Raw genomic sequence first — 19,882 nt, 5'->3', positions numbered from 1 at the left:
CAAAGCAACACACCGACAATTTACAAAAAAAACTGTAAATAAAGTTTTTACAATAAAAAAATCAGCATTTAACTGTAGTATTGACTGTTTTTATTATTATCTTTAAGTATATGTAAACCCTAATGAAGAACTTCTCTTATGTTTACCTTTTTGGGCTGCTAAATACACCATTAAATGGGTTTTGATATATCTGTTCGATAGGTGCAAAAAATACCGGTTGATCCTGCCAGAAATCTTTTTTTTAATAAATTCTTTATTGAACAGTTTCGTAATATAACAACAAACAAAGGCGGTTGTGTCACATCTTATCACAACAAAAATACAGAGAACTCTGATAATTGTAATAAACAGACAGATCGACTACGGCATTTCAAACATTGATCGCTCGACTGGCCCTCGCAAGGGTCTTGCCAGTAGTTGAATAGGTCGCAGCGCCACCGTGTGCGAGCCAGAAGTTTTCCTAATGACATTTTAGGGTCCGTCCGGTGTGGCGGGGCGTCCACATTGGGATTACCGTAGTGACCTCTAATGTAGGTCGGGGGGTGGGTGGGGGGAGGGGAGGAGACATACAATAGGTGGACAGGGGGTTTGAGGACGGAAGGAAGCGGAGGGGGGGAGGGGAACAAGCTAGGATTGTGACCTCTTTCCTCAGGAGGCCATGATGTTTTGGTATTCGGCCGTTGCGGTGAATTCGTCCCAGTAAAACCAGGTGGTGGCAAATTTGGCGGAGGTACCTCTAATGGAGCTAGTCAGGTCCTCCATGGTTCTGATGTCATTCACTTTGGTAAACCAGAGCCATATCGAAGGTGGGGTCTCCTGTTTCCATAGGATAGGGACACATGCGCGTGCCGCATTCAGCAAGTGTACCAGCACTGACCTGGATAAGGGCAGAAGTGTCACATGTTATCACAACAAAAATACAGAGAGCTCTGATAATTGTAATAAACATACAGATCGACTACGGCATTTCAAACATTGATCGCATGACTAGCCCTCGCATCCGCGAGAGTCTTGCCAGTAGTTGATTAGGGCGCGTTGCCACCATGTGCGAGCCAGAAGTGCTATTAAATGACATTTTAGGGTCCGTCCGGCATGGCGGGGCGTCCACAGTGGGATTACCGTAGTGACCTCTACTGTAGGTCGGGGGGTGGGTGGGGGGAGGGGAGGAGACATACAATAGGTGGAGAGGGGGTTTGGGGACGGGAGGGAGCAGAGGGGGGGAGCATGCTAGGATTGTGACCGCTTTCCTCAGGAAGCCATGATGGTTTGGTATTCGGCCGTTGCGGTAAATTCGCCCCAGTAAAACCAGGTGGTGGCAAATTTGGCGGAGGTACCCCTAATGGAGCTAGTCAGGTCCTCCATGGTTCTGATGTCATTCACTTTGGTAAACCAGAGCCGTATCGAAGGTGGGGTCTCCTGTTTCCATAGGATAGGGACACATGCGCGTGCCGCATTCAGCAAGTGTACCAGCACTGACCTGGAGTATCCCTTCAGTGGGAATGAGTTATGGTGGAGGAGAAAGAACGCTGGGTCCTCTGGGATTTGGTGGTCTGTAAACTTCTGGGCTATCTGCCGGACTCGTGACCAAAAAGGTGTTAGTCTCGGGCAGGTCCAGAAAAAATGGAGCATGTCTGTGGGAGAGGAGGCGCACCGCCAACATACATCCGATGCCTCGTTGTACATCAGGTGAAGTCTGCGCGGAGTTCTATACCAGCGGGTCAGGATTTTGTAGCCCGATTCCTGGTATTTGTTGTATATGGACGACTTCAGGAAGAGCCTCAGGAGCTTGGCCCTGTCATCGTGGGAAAACTGGATCCCCAGCTCCCTCTCCCACTGCCCAAAAAAGGACAGTGGGGAGTCCAGGTCCGCCTCTACCACCAATTGATAACAGATGGACAGTGTCTTAGCCAGTGGTCCCGTGTCGGTACAGGCGCGTTCGTAGTCCGTGAGGGTCCGGGCATAACCGGTAGGTGCAGGTAGTGTAGCGAGGAAGTGGGAAAGCTGGAGCTGTCTCCAAAAGCCCTGGTCTCCCAGCTCCCAGCTCCATGTCAGACATCAGGGCTCGCAGGGACTGCCATTGTGAGCCCTGGATAAGGAGCATCGCCCGAAACCGTCCCAGGTTCACAAGACGGCGCAATAACCCGTCTTCCAGACCGGGAGGGAGCTCGGGGTTGCCAAGGATCGGGTACACAATAGATGGAGAGGGGGACAGATGCTTAACCCTCAAAGCCGCCTGGGCCATCCGCCAGGTGGGGCCCACCGTCGGGTGGGTGCTCAGTTGTGTGGGCAGTGCTGTCCCACACCAGGGAAGGGCTCGAGGGATCGAGGTTATGGACTGCTCCAATGACACCCAGGGTTTAGTCTCCCCGTGTCTGCACCAGTCCACGACTCGTGTCAGGTGGGAGGCCATGTAGTACCGGTATAGGTCGGGAAGTCCCAGACCCCCCGCCAGCTTTGGCCGCCGAAGGACCGACAGGCGGAGTCTGGGGGTCTTACCTGCCCAAACGAAGGAGGATATCGCTGCCTGAAGGTATCGGAAGTAAGCCCGAGGGATTCGTATTGGTAGGGCCTGGAAGGGATAGAGGAAGCGTGGGAGGACGTTCTGTTTCACGACATTACACCGACCTGTCCAGGAAAACGTGTTCCTGGCCCAGCCCTCTAGATCCGATTTAACCTTCAATAGCAGAAGCGGAAAATTTAGACTGTATAGTTGGGAGAGATCGCGGGGGAGTTTTATGCCCAAGTATTTGATGGCATTGGGGGCCCAATTGTACGGGAAGTTCTGCTGAATACGGGATAGCATCCGGGCTGGTACTGTCAGATTGAGAGCTTCCGATTTTTGAGTGTTGATATGGAAGTTGGCCAGGTCGCCGTATTGGCGTAGGGCACATGTCAAATTGGGTAGCGTGGTGTCTGGGGAGGAGACAAAAAACAGTAGGTCATCTGCGTAGGCAGCTATTTTATGTTGGGTGGATCCTACCGTGATGCCCCCGATGTCTGGGTGGGCCCGGATGGTGCGCAGTGGAGGTTCAAGCGTCAATGTGAAAATGAGGGGGGAGAGCGGGCATCCCTGCCTAGTGCCATTGCCTATGGTGAGGGGTGCAGATAGGATACCGTTGACGCTTACGCAAGCCGTGGGATTCGAGTAAAGAGCTAGGATCCAAGATAGCATGCCCTCACCTAACCCAATGTGCTCCAGGGTAAGGCGAAGAAAGGACCAGTCGACCCTGTCAAAGGCCTTCTCCGCATCAGTCGACAACAGTAGGTACGGGGAGGCCTTCGACCGGACCAAGTGGATAATGTTAAGGGCCTAAGGGCCCTAATAGTATTGTCCCTAGCTTCCCTGGTGGGGACCAAGCCTGCCTGGTCCGGGTGGATCAGGGAGGGGAGATACGGAAGAAGGCGCGTGGCTAGGACCTTCACAAAAAGCTTGATGTCCACATTAAGGAGGGAGATGGGGCGGTAGCTGGGACAGGCCGTGGGGTCCTTGCCAGAAATCTTGTGAGCTGATAAGTTCCTGTGCTCTCTGTTTTTGCTCAAGAAAGGGTTATGGAGGGGTTAGGGAGATGAGTAGGGGAAGGAAATGATGAGACATCTGTGCTTTTTTAATTATTATTTATTTATTATTATAACATTTAAAACTTTTTTTATCAATTATGGTCAGAACTAAAAAAATAAATGTCAGATAAATATGAAATACTGGAGCTTTAGGCTCATTTTCACCTGTGTTTCAGTTTTTTCTGTTATAACCAGCCTGCTCTATAAAGAGCTCAGTAGCTCAAGTTGAAATGTACACACAGGTGGATGAGTTGAACTCAGAGAACTGACTCCTTCCCATGACTCCACCTCCCTCCATAAAGCTCCATCTGAGCTTGCTGTAAAAAACATCTGCCTAAAATGAGACAACTACTATTGTGCACTTTTCAGTTAATCCATAGTGTTTTGGGAATCATCATTTGGAAAAAGTATTATCTTTAAAAAATACATAAAATTACCTGAAAACCATTATATTATCACATTACGCTATAATGCCAGCCATACACTTGTTGGTTTTATTGGTAGTTTTTGCAGCCTCTATGAATGTTCAGCCACAGCAGCACCCAAGGTTTGATCAGTTCCACTTTTGAGCGACCAAAATTGACATGGAAATCAATTAAAATAACATATTTAATTAGCACTGAATTGGTTTTTATTGATTTCCACCACAGGCTGGTTTGTCTGGTTATTCAGAACTGAGAAATAAATGAAACCATGAGTGCCAGATGGCAGACAGAGTTTGATAGCTTAGAGAAAGCTCCAAAACTGATAGCAAAGTTGTCAAGACTTTGGCTAGCATTCAGATAGCAAACATTGCTTCAAATTATAAGCATTGTTTAGAATTTGGATGACTCCTTACAGGGTAAGAATACGTACTTCAAGCAGTGGGAGTATTCAATGATGCAGTACAAGAAAATATTTTTGATTTTCTTTTTTGAATTTCTTAGCATTTTTCATGGCTGACTTCCTGTGCCTGGAGCTTTGCTGGTATGTACGGGGATCACTGGAGGTTAGAGGGGTTCAGCAGTACTGTTACTTATGATGGGTCTGGGTCCTGCTTCCTAAACATTCAAAAATTGCTGTTTAAAACATCCTTATCCATTATGTAAGAAACAATCATATGGCAATCATATACCATCTCTATGCTGATGACACCCAAATCTATATCTCTACTCCTCACCTCACCCCTTCAGTCTTCTTGCATATCACTAATTTACTAACTGACATATCAGTACCAATGTCACACCACTTCCTAAAATGAAATCTTTCTAAAACTGAGCTTATGATATTTCCTCCACCTGTGCCCCCTCCCTCGCCTCTTCCACCAGGGTCAATAATACAACTATCAGTCCCTCTCCTCATGCCAGGGTCCTAATTTAATCCTGGACTCTGACCTGTCTTTTTATCCCAAAATCCAATCACTCTCCAAATCTTGCCACCTTCACCTCCGTACGTAACATTTTCATAATATGCCCTTCTTAACCAACGACACCACCAAGCTACTAATTCACTCCTTTGTTATTTCTCGCTCTGACAATTGCAGCTCACTTCTTGTTGGTCTAATTCTACACCGACTATCCCCTCTTTAGTCTATCATGAATTCTGCTGCCAGACTAATCAACCGCCCAGTGTCTGTCACCCCTATCTGCTAATCACTCCACTGACATCCAGTTGTCCAATGAATAAAATAGAAAATGCTAACAACAACATACAAAGCCATCCACAACTCTGTCCTAAGCTACATAACCAACCTTGTCTCAGAATCACCTTTCACCATCTTTGATATCTGTGCCACTAGTGCACTACTCGTCACTGTTTCTACACAGCCATCTGTACAGCTTTCCAGGCACCTACCCTCCTCCACGTCTAGGAGTAACTGTTGAGTGACCTAATGGAACCTAGTGACCCTGCTGGCATAGCAGCTATCTCTTAGACTCCACTTTCAGGGACAGTTGTTTAGAGCAGAAGGTCTACAACCACGGTTTGTGACAGTTACAGCCAGGGTTCATGACACTGGACAAGCACCAGAGTTGCATAATCCTGGCAAATCAGAATGGATGAAGATACGGAAAGCGGAAGAATATGTTGGTGCAAGCTCATGGATGTTGCATGGCTGGAGGGCAAAATAGTAGTTCTTAAAGCCTGCTTGTAAGGATTACATTTTAAAGTCAGGTTATGTAGGCCGTTTAGGTAGAAGGAGGGTTAAGAGTCCTACTTAATAGGGATAAATAAGACATAAGAGACACTAAGGGGCTGATTTAAAAATCTTCTGTCCAGCCATATGGTGGGCAAATGCTGTTTGTACGACATTCCCGACAGTAGATGGAGTCGAGGAACATAGGAACGACATTCACCCATTCGTATGGTTGGGTGGAAGATTTATAAATAGTCTCTTTTGGGAAAATGTCTCATTTTCTTTTCTCATGCTTCTGGGTCAAATGACTAATAACCAGGTACTGACATTTAAGCAATAGTAGCCTTGATATTTCACACACTGGAGCTTTAAGGTCACATACTGCTGTATACGGGTAACCATGCAGAAATAGAGTGCAAAATAAAGACAAAATAAAAAGGAAGGTATCCCCCTTCTGCCCAAATTAGCTTATACCCATTCTATGTAAAAAAAAGCAATGATTATACTGAATCATACTCGATTATACTGAATAACTGGGAGGAAGCAAATGATAGTCAACAAAGACAGTATATTGCTGGCACAACACTAAAAGCAGAGACAGATATACTAACTTTACTCCTACATTTTCTTAAGTGAGGAAGAAACATTAAATGGCAAATTTAAATAGAGCACTAGAAAAAATTGCAGTACTCCTTGCTATTCTTTAGAAGATGCATATATGAGCTCCACCTAGTGGCTGTACTGGTACCCAAGTCTAGTCATTTACCAGAAATGAGCAAAATGTAGCATATCTATTATCCTGCATCTTCCAGACAAATGTGTGTGTTTATTTATATAGTAATACTTGCAGATCTCTGGAAGAAAGCTTTAGAAAAGCAATTTTTACTTAGCATTCTAATATTTCCATCTCTGGAAAGCAGGGCCATATTTGTCATCTGCTGTCTCTCCCTGCAACTGCTTTCTGTGCATAGTATTGGTAAGAGCCTATTTAACCACTTCAATACCAGGTGTTCAGACCCCCTTCCTGGCCAGGCCATTTTTCAGTATTCAGCGCTGTGGTACTTTGACTGACGTTTATTCCGTCATGCAACGCTGTACTGAAATTAATTTTATACCATTTTTGGGGACACATAGATATTTTTTTTACCGTGAATCGTGGTAAAAACGCACGACGCGAACCACGCGACAAACGCGCATATTCAATACGCCTAGGTGTGAACTCAGCCTTAGGACAAACCGATGGGGTACAGCCATGCAGAACAGGTCTGTTATTGTGTAATTAAAAGACAAACCATTATTTTAAACCATAAATCAATGTACATAATCATCAAATAATAACAAGTGCATATCTTATAAAGGCCATAATTATTCATGTCTTCAACTTAACTATATACTGCAGGACTCAAAATTTCCACTCGCCTGCTCGCATTTGGTGAGTGGAAATAAAGTGAGGGTGAGTAAGGTGGCATGAAAAGGGGAAGAGAAGGTGGGGGCGCAAGCCGTCCGGCAGTGAGGAAGGAGCTGGGAGAAGTCCGGGAGGGAGCAAGGAAGTGAAAGTACATAATTGTACTGCAGAGCAGCCTGCAGGCACACTATGGGGCAGCGTTGGGGCCTCGGCCGGGCGGACCCAGCGAGCAGCCACCTGAAAAGAGCCGGAAAAGTGATGCTTTCATCTATGTGCCTATGTTCTGTGTGTTCTGTGACATGTTTTTGGCCTCTATAACTGATGGAATCAATCTGCATTTCTGTATAAAGTGTTGCTGGGAGTTGTAGTCCTCTATGGCCGTTACCATTCTGCATTTCTGTATAAAGTGTTGCTAAGAGGTGTAGTCCTCTATAGCCGTTAACATTCTGCATTTCTGTATAAAGTGTTGCTGGAAGTTGTAGTCCTCTATAGCTGGTGCCATTCTGCATTTCTGTATAAAATTTTGGTTGTGAGTGGATGTGAGGGGAGGGAGTGGGGGATTGTTTTGGGATATTTAAAGTGCATTTATTGTGCATTTATTTATTTCTATTATTATTACATTGTAATATATAATGAAATAATTATAGAAGTCACCATAATGCAGAATCGGCGGGAGCCCTAAGCTTATTTTCCTTCAGGTGGCTAGTAGTGCTCTCAGGTGATCACTGGGGCTCTCAGCATCTCTCAACAGTTGCTGTTGTTAATATTTATTCTTGTAACTTTATTCTGAATAAAACATTTAACAGTGTAATTTCATAATATAATTTAGAAGGGTGTATTTAGGGGTGGAGTTAAGGTTGGGCAGGCTAGGGGTTAGGTGGGGCAACTGGTGGCGAGTAACTCTGAAGGCTTGGCTAGTAGCTCAGGACTTGAAATTTTGAGCCCTGATATACTGTATATAATAACAAGATAATACTATTCCAGTGAACCAAAACTTCATACTCACATGTAAATCCCCACATCGTGCTCTATGTATATGTAACAAAGATGATTCCTGGTGAATTCTATCACCCCTTTAACACACACTTCTCACCTCAAAGTTTGGGCCTAATGACTATTTTAGGTCTCAGTAAGCTTGTTTCCCAACTTCAGGGGGAAAAAACTTGATGGTGTGTTTGTCTCCTATTCTATCCAGTGGTTATTATATAATCTCATAGAGGGAAATAAGGATAAAATACATGGTGCTCCCCATTTAAAACATTATTTATAAAAAAAACAAATATACAAAACACGTATGTGTAAATGTGTGCAGTGAACTGGTGCACTCAGCATAATATTTATTCTTAGAGAAGGAATGGACTGCAAAAATGAATCCATATGAAGTGTTCAACACTCTCGTATCTCTTCCTGTTCCACTCTCTGTAACGTCACTTGAACTCCGCCTTACTCATTATGTTGCATCGATTTCCTCAGGGGCACCGAAGAGGCTAGAGTTCACTAAGGATGAAGTTGGGTGATAAAAGAGAGCATATACAATCATCTGGGCACCTCGTAATCCTCTGGGACCTAGGCTGTTGCTTTGACTTCCTTGAGGTCCACCAGGCTCTGGCCATTGGCTTCTCTTCACAAAATTCTCCAGAATACCTACCTTTTGTCCCTCCACTCAGAGCTATATTTATCAAAAGATTGTTCTGGGCTGGTCTCATTGGCTGCATGGTATGAAAGGGCAACCCCAGAAGTCATCATGTACTATTTGTGTTTTTTCCTTTTTGTTTTTGCACTATCTATCCAGATTTGGATGCTTATGGGTAAATCCAGATCCAGAAGTGGAAAATAGGAAGCAGAATGGTATCATAAATATTGTGCACACATTATCTTTTTCTCTATAGAAAGGTTGGTGCTACTATATGCACTTTACAGGCCTACGGTACTTACATTTGTAAAGCAGACAGCATGCAACCTCTTCTGGAGTCTTCTGTTTATTATTTTACTAATAATTAGCATATAACATGGTCAAAAAAGAGTGAAGTCTATACAAATGAATGTAATCAAACTAGATGTGGTATGGTTTCTAAATAAACCATGTGCCTACACTTCCCCTATCACAATTGTTTCTTGAGTTCAGCAATCATTTCCTGAGTTCTGCTACCTCCACAGACTTTCTTTCTGCCATTGCCTATTCTGACTAATATACTTACTCTGTGGTGACTCCACCACGTTTCTGTTTACTTAGTCTCACTCTCTAACCAAAAGGTAAAAACTGTTGTGTAGCTTATGCATTTGCCTACCGGGTAATCTATACCCAGATCTGTTTCAGATGATTTCTAGATCCTTGTCATTGGGGGATGCATGACTGGAGCTGTGGTCCTGGCAGGGCCTCCAAAGAATGGAGACCATACTAAAAGTGATCCATCAGTCCTACAGGTTCTTGGTGGTTAAGCCCAGGACTATCTGTCCTCAAAATGTAAAAGTACATTTGTTATGGAAAGAACAATGCATACATTCATTTTCAGCATGGATCTAAATAAACAGAAGTTAGAAGTCCAGTAATGGGCATCATTAAAAGGGAAAAGAGGCTAACTGCTTTCCATCAGAAACTCAGAATCCTCTTTAAAATGCGATCCATGAATAACTGTTAGCTCATAAAAAGTTCAAACTAACCTCCATAAACTTTCTTCTTATTACAGCAACTGAAATTTGTTCAGGTTTAACAGTGTTTATTACATAATACGAGTACAAAATTTACACTTATCTTCTAAAGTAAAATTTTAGCTTGGTTTTAAATGTTTCGAGATAGCTATGTCAACAAACATACTCTGACATTTTAGAAATTAATCACTGGCCTGACAGATTAAACTGCTGTTCTTGTTCCCTCTACATTCAGAGACATTTACTTTTCTTGTCAGGGGAAATGCTGAGCTGTTGTACAAGTGAGTATCCTATAATCCAAAAATATGTAGCAGAGCAGATACAGAAAAGATTTCTGAAGTCTCGTTCTGTGCGTTATATGAATTAAGGTAGGTGGGCTTATTCTGTATGGAAAAGTACAATATGCAAAGTAAAATAACCCACAGCAACCAGGATGTTTTGATGCATTTTACTGTTCTGATTTCAGCTAATGGAAGTTTGGTTTCTGAGGGTGTACAGTATTTTCACTGTAATTGCTGCATTACTGAATTAGCTCAAATTAGTTTAATGTAATGCAATGCATTTTGACCAGTATATATGTAGGAGTACTCAAGGTCAGGCCAATGCATGACTGCATAGTCATTACTATGTGCTGTTGTACAGCATGACTATAATTGCATTATAAAGTATGTTAGTTAACATTCTTGAAAATGTTATTAAGCATGTAAAATGTATGTTCCATATAAATCATACAGCTATTCATGTACCTTCATATACAGGAGCATATTCACGTTGTAGCCATAAACAGCAGTTTCTGTTTTTCTGATATTGCAGGGTATGTAGTCATTCTCTGCTCTGGCACCGTGCTCTGTTGTGACCGTACTGGCAAAAAAGTTGAAGACATGTACTTATTTTCTACTTGACGAAGATAGCATATAATGCATTAACAAGCATAAATCACACCAACATAGTTTTAGGTGAGGCTGAGCTGTGAACCCACAGGCTGGATGTGACCCTTTGCTTGCATTTAACCGGCCCTTGGGGTCCTATTCCTTTTACTGAAAGCTATGGACACCGGCACTCCAACAGTAAATAGAATACGCACTTCAACAGTAAATAGAATATCTCTATTTAATGACGTACATGCATAAAAGTATAGTACACTTAGGGCGACGTTTCGGGGGAGCACAGGGGATTCTGTGTGACGATCCTGTCGCACTAAGTGTACTATACTTTTATGCATGTACGTCTTTAAATAGACATATTCTATTTACTGTTGGAGTGCCGGTGTCCATATCTTTCTGCATGATTGTGATGGTGGCCATCCGTTGACTACTGAGCACTTTGATGGACGAGCGGTTAGGAGTGCAATGGGTACATGGATTGTAACTTATTCCTTTTACTGACACCAACAATTGGACACAATTGCTCCCACTGACACTTATGGTAGGGCACTATTTCTCCCTCTGACACAAATGATAGGGTACAATTCCTTCCAATAACGCCAACAATTGGGCATAATATCTCCAAATTGTACCATTGATAGATAACTATTTCTCTCACTGATACCATTGATAGAGCACTATTTCTTCCACTGGCACCTGCAATGGGGCACAATTTCTACAAATGACACCATTGATAGGGCACTATCTCTCCCACTGAGACCACTGATAGGGCACTATCTACGTCTCCCACTGACACCTGCAATGGAGCACAATTTCTCCAAATTATACCACTGATAGGGCACTATTTTTTCTATTGATATCAGTGATGGGGCACTATTCCTTTTACTGACACCAACAATGGACACTATTCGTCCTCCTGATGACCACAGAAGCTTTTTTTTTTACTACAACTGACCACTGAGCCTGGGGCATTGTTTATTTCACTGACATTGGAACATTTTCTACTCCCACTGGTCACAGTCTGACCCCCCTATAATCTGAAGGACAGTGAACCAGCACTTTGTTTTGAAAGTTTGGGGACTCTCCAAGTATGTAGTCTTTAGGACCACATGAAAGAACGCACATCATGTTAGCAGAGTGTAAAGAATAAGGATGCATCTGTATAAGTGATCATAGCACAGTCACTACAGCGCACACGCAATTTGCATTAACTGCTTTAGCTCATGACTGTGTTTTACCCCTCGTATGTAACTTACCTGTACAAGGCCAAATGATCAAGAAAATAGCTTGAACAATTAATGGTAAAATACAGTTTTTTTACTTTGAATCTCAGTTTAAAGCATATGTAAACTCAATCACTAAAATCTCATATAAACTTTAACATGTTAATGTACTTTAAAAAGTAATTTTCAATATTTTGAGATCTGCATCTTTTATTGAAAAAATATTAACATTTAATAAATAGGGTGAGCGCATTTTATTACTGTTGTGCTCCTGCCTTGTCACCCTGTCGTGCAGGCTTACAATTGGAGATTACAATTGGTTGTTTTGACACAAATTATGCAGGCACGGTCTGTTGTTGTCACCATCAGGAAACTCGGCCTGAGGAATGCCATGCAGCCTTTGGTGAAGAGCATGCATATAGACAAGAGTTGGCTGCTATGAGACTCCAGGAAATCAGCAGCACTAAGATTAGTACTTCTTTTTAAATAGCATGTGCTTATGATACACAGTACTTTAGCAAACTAAATATCATTCAGTTAGGGTTTACATCTACTTTGAACTCAGCAAGTGTTTAGAGAATAAAAGTAATTTAGCAATCCTGTGGCTACCTTTGTTGCTTCTTTTTTTTAACTGTGTCCTCTCATTATCAGAACCCAGAAGAATATTTGGAGATTGCATTACAATGAAGAGACCCCTTATACTGCTGTTTGCTGTGACTCTGGCTGGAGTTAGTGTAACCAGCGCAGCTCCAAGGCTCTGGGGAGACACTATTACTGAATTTGCTGTGGATCTGCACCAGGCAATACGTTCAGTTGACACAGAAGAGAACATTATTTTTTCCCCACTTGGTGCTACTTTGATTCTAGGAATGATAAAACTGGGAGCGAGAGGAGCAACATCTCAACAAATAAAAGAAGTTCTAAAACTGCAGGGAAATCAAGAAAGTGAGTCTACATTTTATTAATCCCACATCCACACTTTCTGCATGCCGTTTGCTAGATACAAGAAGGCTAATCAATGCTTCTTTGTACTGACAGCAAATAGGGTCAGTCCTCTCTAAAGCCAGGATTATTCATGTATTGGTGGGCTATTTGTGAGCACAGAGCTCAGGAGAAATGAGAAAGATGGGTTTGTAACTGCAACCTATTTGTTTTGTAATCATCTTTGGACAGGATATCAATCATAGTTGAATACATTCAAAAATTGGATTTAGTAATGGTCTTTGTGGGACTGACTGTACTATCTGTTCACAGCCTTGTCTGTCTATGATGTCTGACTGACTTCCTACATTGAAACAAATAGTATATTTGCCTTTGAATTCCAAACACATTGCTACTGGAAACAGTACAAACCAACCTAATCATACGTGATTGGCATTAAAGAGGAACAGAATCCTGGAATCTATACAACCCCCCCCAAAAGAAAAAAAAAAAACTATAGAGAGAAAAGGACTAGTCACCAACATTGCCCATGGTCTCTCTGCAGATGATCTTTTTCCCATTTCTGTCTTACTATCATGAGTCAGCCACCTTGGTAGAGGCAGGGCTGTGCTTCCTCAAGTCAAAGTCTCCAGCAAGGGAAACAGTGAGCGTCACAGAAAGGACATAACTAACAGGGTTATTAACAAAAGGGTGAAGAGTTTGGAGAAGGCAGGAGAAGTGAACAATCTAAGACAACATAGCTGAACTGGAAAGTCAGCTGAATTGGAGAATTTTTCCAAATCAGCTATTTTGGCCTAGATTGTTCACTTCTCCTGCCTTCTCCAAACCCTTCACCCTGTTGTGAATAACCCTGTGAATCTTACTCATTATCTCCTGAGAACAGCAACGGAGACAGCAGTGCTTTAGCTCTCATAGTGCAGATATACAGTCATGAAGCTGTAGAAACATGAGTGCTTATGCACCCTCACAAGCCAGATAGTGCAATGCTATTTATTAGAATGGATTCCATGCAAAACATACATTTTTAGGGTACTACTTTGGCACAATTAACGTGCAACTGAAGCCCAAACATTTTTTAGTTTTGGAAAGAGTGGAGAGGGATTAGAGCACCTGTCAGGTTTTTATTGCTGCTTGTGTCCCCATTAGGGAGAATCACCATCTCTGTTTGTGACCTTTATCAATGAAAGCAAAAGTAATAGAAAGCTCCAAATTGTGGGTTATGATCAAAACAGGTATATAATGAGGACCCTAGTTTCAATAGGGGCACTAGTTCTGGTGACCCTGCTGACCACCAGGTATTTCCTTCACGTTGCAGGGATTTGCTCTTGCTTTCTGTTGTGGCGATTGGATGTAAAAGGAAATCTCTCCAATGGGACACAGATGCCAAAAAAAGCTAACCCTCCCTTATTTAAAATTGAACAAAAAGTTTGGCTTCAGTTCTACTTTACCATTTATAAAAATGTTCCCTATAATGTGGCAAATCTTCCATTTTTTAGGTCCAGCTGCACATTAATTATCCACAAATAAAGAATGTCTTATGCTCTAGTTGCCAAGTAATGTCAGTATCCCGCAGGTAACTCTGCCTTTGCCGTATGTGTTTGTAAGAATTCAAAGGGTAAACCTAAACCATACTCAACACAGGTAGAGCTAATTGGTGGCTTGAACGGTTGGAGGGGGGTGTCCTCATCCAAACTGGGTTAAAAAATACTAAAATTTGTTGATCTGGAAAGTCTATAAAATTTTGTATCATGAAATTGGTACTGTTTATAAGAAAAAAGCCTATCATTACTGCATTGAAAGCCATGTGTAAAATATCTCATGTTTAAGGGATAATGATTTCACTGCTGTGTATAGAGAGGGTGTGTAGACTACTGCAAACAAGGGGTTTCTGCTCAGTCTACAGTAATGAATAGGGTCATAAGAAGACATTGGCAGTAAATAAAAGTATAATTTTAATACAGGAAAACACCTGTGGTTGTCTTAACAAGCCATTTAATTTTGTTTCATTTTTGAGCACTGATCCATTCTTTATCTTTTAAAGATTTTGTTAGTGAAATATTTTGAGCCATGTGTCAATAATTAGCCTTTGAAGATGTGGAACTACTTATATAATACTACTTACAGTACATCATTATACAGTATATTATATTATTTATATAATAAAGGTACCTCATGCTTTGATTCACAATATATTAATCACAAGGATATACTATATTGAAAATACCTTCAACTTTTTGTTTTCTTTTTTCTTCTTAGTTTAGTATATGTTGCAAATGCCTTTTTACATGCAACTCTGTTGAGTGTATTTCCCTTGTCTGGCTGAAAAGCTTCAAGTGTATATAAACCTAATATATAAACCTAAAAACAAAAATGTTATGTATTGCAGTTTCCCAATTCTTAAATGTGATGGCTGCATTAGTTTTTTTTTCTCAGGCCTTTTCCCTATTTTTACACCTGGTGATCTGGCCAGTAACACACTTCCTATCTTAGGGTGGCTCCACTCTATAGAGGAGGAACCAAGCCACCTTTGGACAGCAGCATTGTCACCCTTTGGAGAGGGTATTGTTAGATGGATTAGCAGATTTAGTTGGACTTGACTAATAGATTAAATCTGAACTCCAACTAACACTTTTTAAGCAATTGCAGCAACTGGTTTTTTTTTCCCCTTAAGGGATACAGTTTTTACATAAATAAATAAAAGCTGACCACTGTAAGCACCCTGTCAGTGTTAAATGGTTTTTCTCAACCTCTGTTGCTGGATAGTTTAGTCTGTTAAAATAAGTTGGAAAATAGCAGAGGGAGGATCACCAGGTGAAAATAATGGAAAGAAGCCTAAGAAAAAACCCAATGCAGTCACCACATCTAAGAATTGGTAAGCTGCAACAAAATAAATGTTTGCCTTTGGGTTTAGATACGCTGTCATCGTATTAAAAAAAGAAGACATCAGCTGTACTTGTTTTTTCGGTCTTGTGGGATTTATTTAAGCTTGCAGGATTCATCAGCTATACTTTTACAATAATTTCTCACATTTAGTATGTTTTCGGGAGAAAAGTTCTGTAAAAAATACTGTTAATAATATGACCACAAGGGAATGTCAGAAGGCCTTGTAAGAGATGTTGGTCTTTTAGTCTTTTATATGGCATTCATATATTCAGAGCCTCCTGTCATAAAGCCATTGTCTAGGAAATGTATAAGAAAGAATAGCAAATACTTCTGCAGATGTGACAGATTGCTGAAATAGGTCAATCTATTCATTATAGGTCACAGTGTTTGTCACATTAAATCACAAAATCAATCCAAATTTGATATGATTTGAGGGGCCCATCATGAGCCATAAATGTATTGGCTATATGTGGTGCTCTTGTTCCTAGTGGGAATATTTATAAAGCTGCCATATAAATGTTTAACCACTTCAGTACTAGCCTGCATATACTGCTTCATTACCAGACCATTTTTCAATGCTTTGATAGTTTGACTGACAATGATCTGTCACACAACATTTTAGCAAATTAAATTATATTATATAATGGAAAAATTACCAAAAGTTCTGGGGAAAAAAAGCCAAATGTACTGACTGCCTATTTAATTTTTTGAGACCCTAAAATGCCAGAACAGTACACCACCTATGGTGGTGGTGGGTGGTTAGTGTCCTTTAAATGTTGGTGGTCAGTGGTGTGTGCCCTATAACTGTTGGTGGTCAATGGAGAGTTTTCTTATAACTGTTGGTGGCCAATGGAGAGTTTCCTATAACTGTTGGTGGTCAGTGGTGTTTTTCCCCCATAACATGGGTGGTCATTGTGTCCCCCTTATGGTCATTATGCCCCTTTACTGCTCTGTGTGTCCTCTTCCTGCTCATTGTGCCTTCTTTGTGGTAAGTAAGCACCCATTTTTCTGGTGGTCAGTGGGATTTACAGTGGAGAAGCTGTCAGAGGCAGGGGTGGAGGGGGGAGGGTCTTGTTTAAATTGGTTGGCAATCTGATTGACACCTTGCATTTTGCCTTTAATCTGTGCTGCCTGATAAAAGTGTGATCACAGGCATTATACATGTACCTGGAGTAACTTTTTTTTTCCATTCATATTAAGGTGATCAAAAAACACAGAAACTGTTGATTATGACTTTTTATACATAAGGCCTTTGTGTGTAATGGTGACCTCCGCCACAGAATTAGTCCAAGCTCTTCAACACAATCCATCCACTTGGATACAGAATACTTGGCTCATGGGCTCCTCATTACTTTTCATATTTAAACCATTTGGCCAGTAAATAAACTCTTTAGCAGCAGAACATTTTGTAACTTATGGACTGGGTCATGTTATGGACAGTCTCTTATTCTCCATGGTGGATGCAGTTGTACAGATGTTTTGCTGAGGCATCAAAATTAAATCTAAACTCCAGGCAAACAGCTAACTATGCCAATAAAATATATACCATATGAAGAACTGACTACCTGCCAAAAGGTTTGTGTTCCTGTTAATTCAGCTCCCGAATGCAGCAGCATGGTCCTGTCTGGTAGGGCAGAAGACATGATCTTTCTCTGCTGCAGTAAAGTAACACTTACAGGTTTGGTTACCTCACCTCACAACTACCACCAGTGGCGTAACAACCGGGGGACAGCCGGTGCGATGGTCCCGGGCGTAAAGCTGAAGGGGGGGCGCTGACCGCTGGCCGAAAATAGCACTTTTGGCTAAATGCCGAAAGTTCCATTTTCCTACCGTTTTGTTGGCACAGCCATGATTTCTTTCCTCCCCACTGGGCGTGCTCTTTGTCCCAGCAGGGAGGAGAGAAAGTGACAGCCGGCCAAGCGCTGCGGGAGGAGACCACCGTGAGTGGCCGGTGTCTCTCCTCCCACACCGCTCAGCCGCCTATCACAGTCCCGCAGAGCGGTGTGGGGGCGGAGACAGCCCACGCTGTCACAGGAGGCTGGGCTCTTCTCCCTGCACCACTCGCTCAGTCTCCTGTGACATCGTGTCAGAGAGGAAAGCAAGAGCAAACACTCAGCGATCAGTGATCGCTGAGTGTTTGTAGATAATTGAGGATATGGTATGGTTACTGTATCCTCAATTATGAATGAATGGGAGTGATCTACATCACATCTACATCACTTCCTGTTCATTCATGATTGTGGTTATAGTAAACATACTATGTTATCAATGAACAGGAACACTCATAAAGGATTCCTGTTCATTGATAACAGGGGAGACAGAAAAAGACTCTGGGGTCTATTCAGGAAGCTGCTGAAGGATCTGGCCGTAGCTTCGGCCGATCCTTCGGCTAGCTTCGGCCCCAGGACCCCTTCGGTTCAGTAGAACCGAAGGGGTACTGCCGCCCCTCTGCGCCCAGCCGCCCCGAGGCCGGGCCTCGGTGGCCTTGTGGGGAATCCGGGCCTGCCTGGGAAGCTCTGGCTGGAAAGGAGGTGGCAGGCACACTGTAAACATTGTGCATCAGAGCGGCCATGCTCCACATGACCCAAGGAGATGCTTTATTAAAGGGGTGGCCTTGGCTATAGTACAAGAAGTGAAGAGAATTCCCCCTAATAAGGGACAGATAGCAAAAAGGCTAGACAGAGGGTATAACCATCCCTTACTCTATCCAAATCTAAAAATGCTTCAGTTCTACTTTCAATCAATGGTAAATGTGTTTCTTTGATTTCACTGCACAGTGTTTAAGTTAAAGTAGAATCTACAAGGTAGCTGTTCATCTAACATAGTATGGACAAAGATCAAACACATAGCTTTCAAACCATGTATTGCCAGCCGCTTTATGACTTCTGTACGGATAGATTTCCTTTTAGAAGGGCTCTGATATGGGCACTTTTTCTCACGGATTAATAAATGAACTCCTTCCTCTCTTTGCAGTTCAACAGAAATACTTGTCATTGTTCTCAATTGTGGTGCGACTCCCATAGGAGAGAAAGAGAGCAAGCTAATTGTATCTTTGCTACAAACATTATTTTGTACCACCATATTTCTTACACAGCCAATTACATTTAATACAAAACAATCCTCAACTGCATTGTCACATTCTGTAACTGGAGCAGCATTTATAGAGTCGGCTATACTGTGTGATGCCGAGGTAAAGGGAAGAGAACCCATTGTCAATGATATGCTTTCATTCGGAAAGTTTCCTCTACTTTGTATAGCCTTATTTTCATCATTAAAATTTACTAATACAAAAATCTCTGTCTTTAGGTGAAGAGTTTTCTGGGCTCCGAAAGCTGGTTTCTGTCATTTCCGAAGAAAATAAAGAATTTGCATTTAATCTCGCAAATGCCCTCTACCTTCAAGAAGGCTTCCACGTGAAGGAGCAGTATCTCCATAGCAACAGGGATTTTTTCAAGAGTGAAATAAAGCTGGTGAATTTCCAAGATTTGAAAGCATCTGCCAAAATAATAAGTGCATTTGTAGAAAGACAAACAAATGGTAATCTATATATTCTGTGGAGATAAATAAATAGTAGTGTTTTGTTGTAGGTAGGGATATTGCTTTATTTGATATAAAATAGACTTGCAAAGATGCCTGTGCTTGAAGCAAAGCAGATTTTAGCATAGTAATACATCGCTGTTTGAGCTTAATACAATGCCACTAGCATAATGCCAATCAAAACTGGGAAAAAAGTAAGAAACTAGCCTATCAAATACTTTTCAACTGTTCCTAGCACAGCAGTTGTTGTTGCTGTTTTAGGCCTAACATAGGAGTCCATTGGTTCAAGTAAAAAACTGCATTTTAAACTTTTTTGTATTATAATATTTTTCTTGCAAACTGCATTAAATCTCCAGGTGAAAAAAGCTACCCTTGCAGTGGCGCTAATGATAATGTCTAAGGGTATGGTGTAAAGGTCTTTTACTTACCTGATCCCCACTCCCCTGGTGGCCAGGGCTCACCTCTCTCCCCTCCACTCTGGCTTGTGGACTGTCTCTCAGCTATGGATTGAGCACTGGCCTTGTTATCCTGTTTTTTTTTTTTGGGGGGGGGGGGGGGGGTTTTGGGGGAGGGGGGTGGAGACATGAGGAGGGGTGGAGACATGTGAAGGAGGTGGAGACATGTGGAGGGGGTGGAGACATGAGGAGGGGTGGAGACATGATGAAGGGGTGGAGACATGTGGAGGGGG

The 19,882-nt window shown here is 42.1% G+C and overlaps 1 protein-coding gene across 1 annotated transcript in view; it reads left to right on the top strand.

The window, feature by feature from the left end:
* The first annotated feature begins 12,429 nt into the window (after nucleotides 1-12,429).
* Nucleotides 12,430-19,882, top strand: part of SERPINI2 (serpin family I member 2) — a 24,935-nt gene continuing 17,482 nt past the window's right edge. Inside the window, exons 1-2 of the mRNA XM_018557788.1 lie at nucleotides 12,430-12,777; nucleotides 18,964-19,194. Coding sequence (XP_018413290.1) covers nucleotides 12,516-12,777; nucleotides 18,964-19,194 — 493 coding nt within the window. The 5' untranslated portion in view covers nucleotides 12,430-12,515. The remainder of the gene's footprint in view (nucleotides 12,778-18,963; nucleotides 19,195-19,882) is intronic.

This window comes from Nanorana parkeri, unplaced genomic scaffold (genome assembly GCF_000935625.1).
Source record: "Nanorana parkeri isolate BGI_ZX_2015 unplaced genomic scaffold, ASM93562v1 scaffold303, whole genome shotgun sequence".
Lineage (NCBI taxonomy): Eukaryota > Metazoa > Chordata > Amphibia > Anura > Dicroglossidae > Nanorana > Nanorana parkeri.
This window is presented reverse-complemented; position numbering and strand designations above follow the sequence as displayed.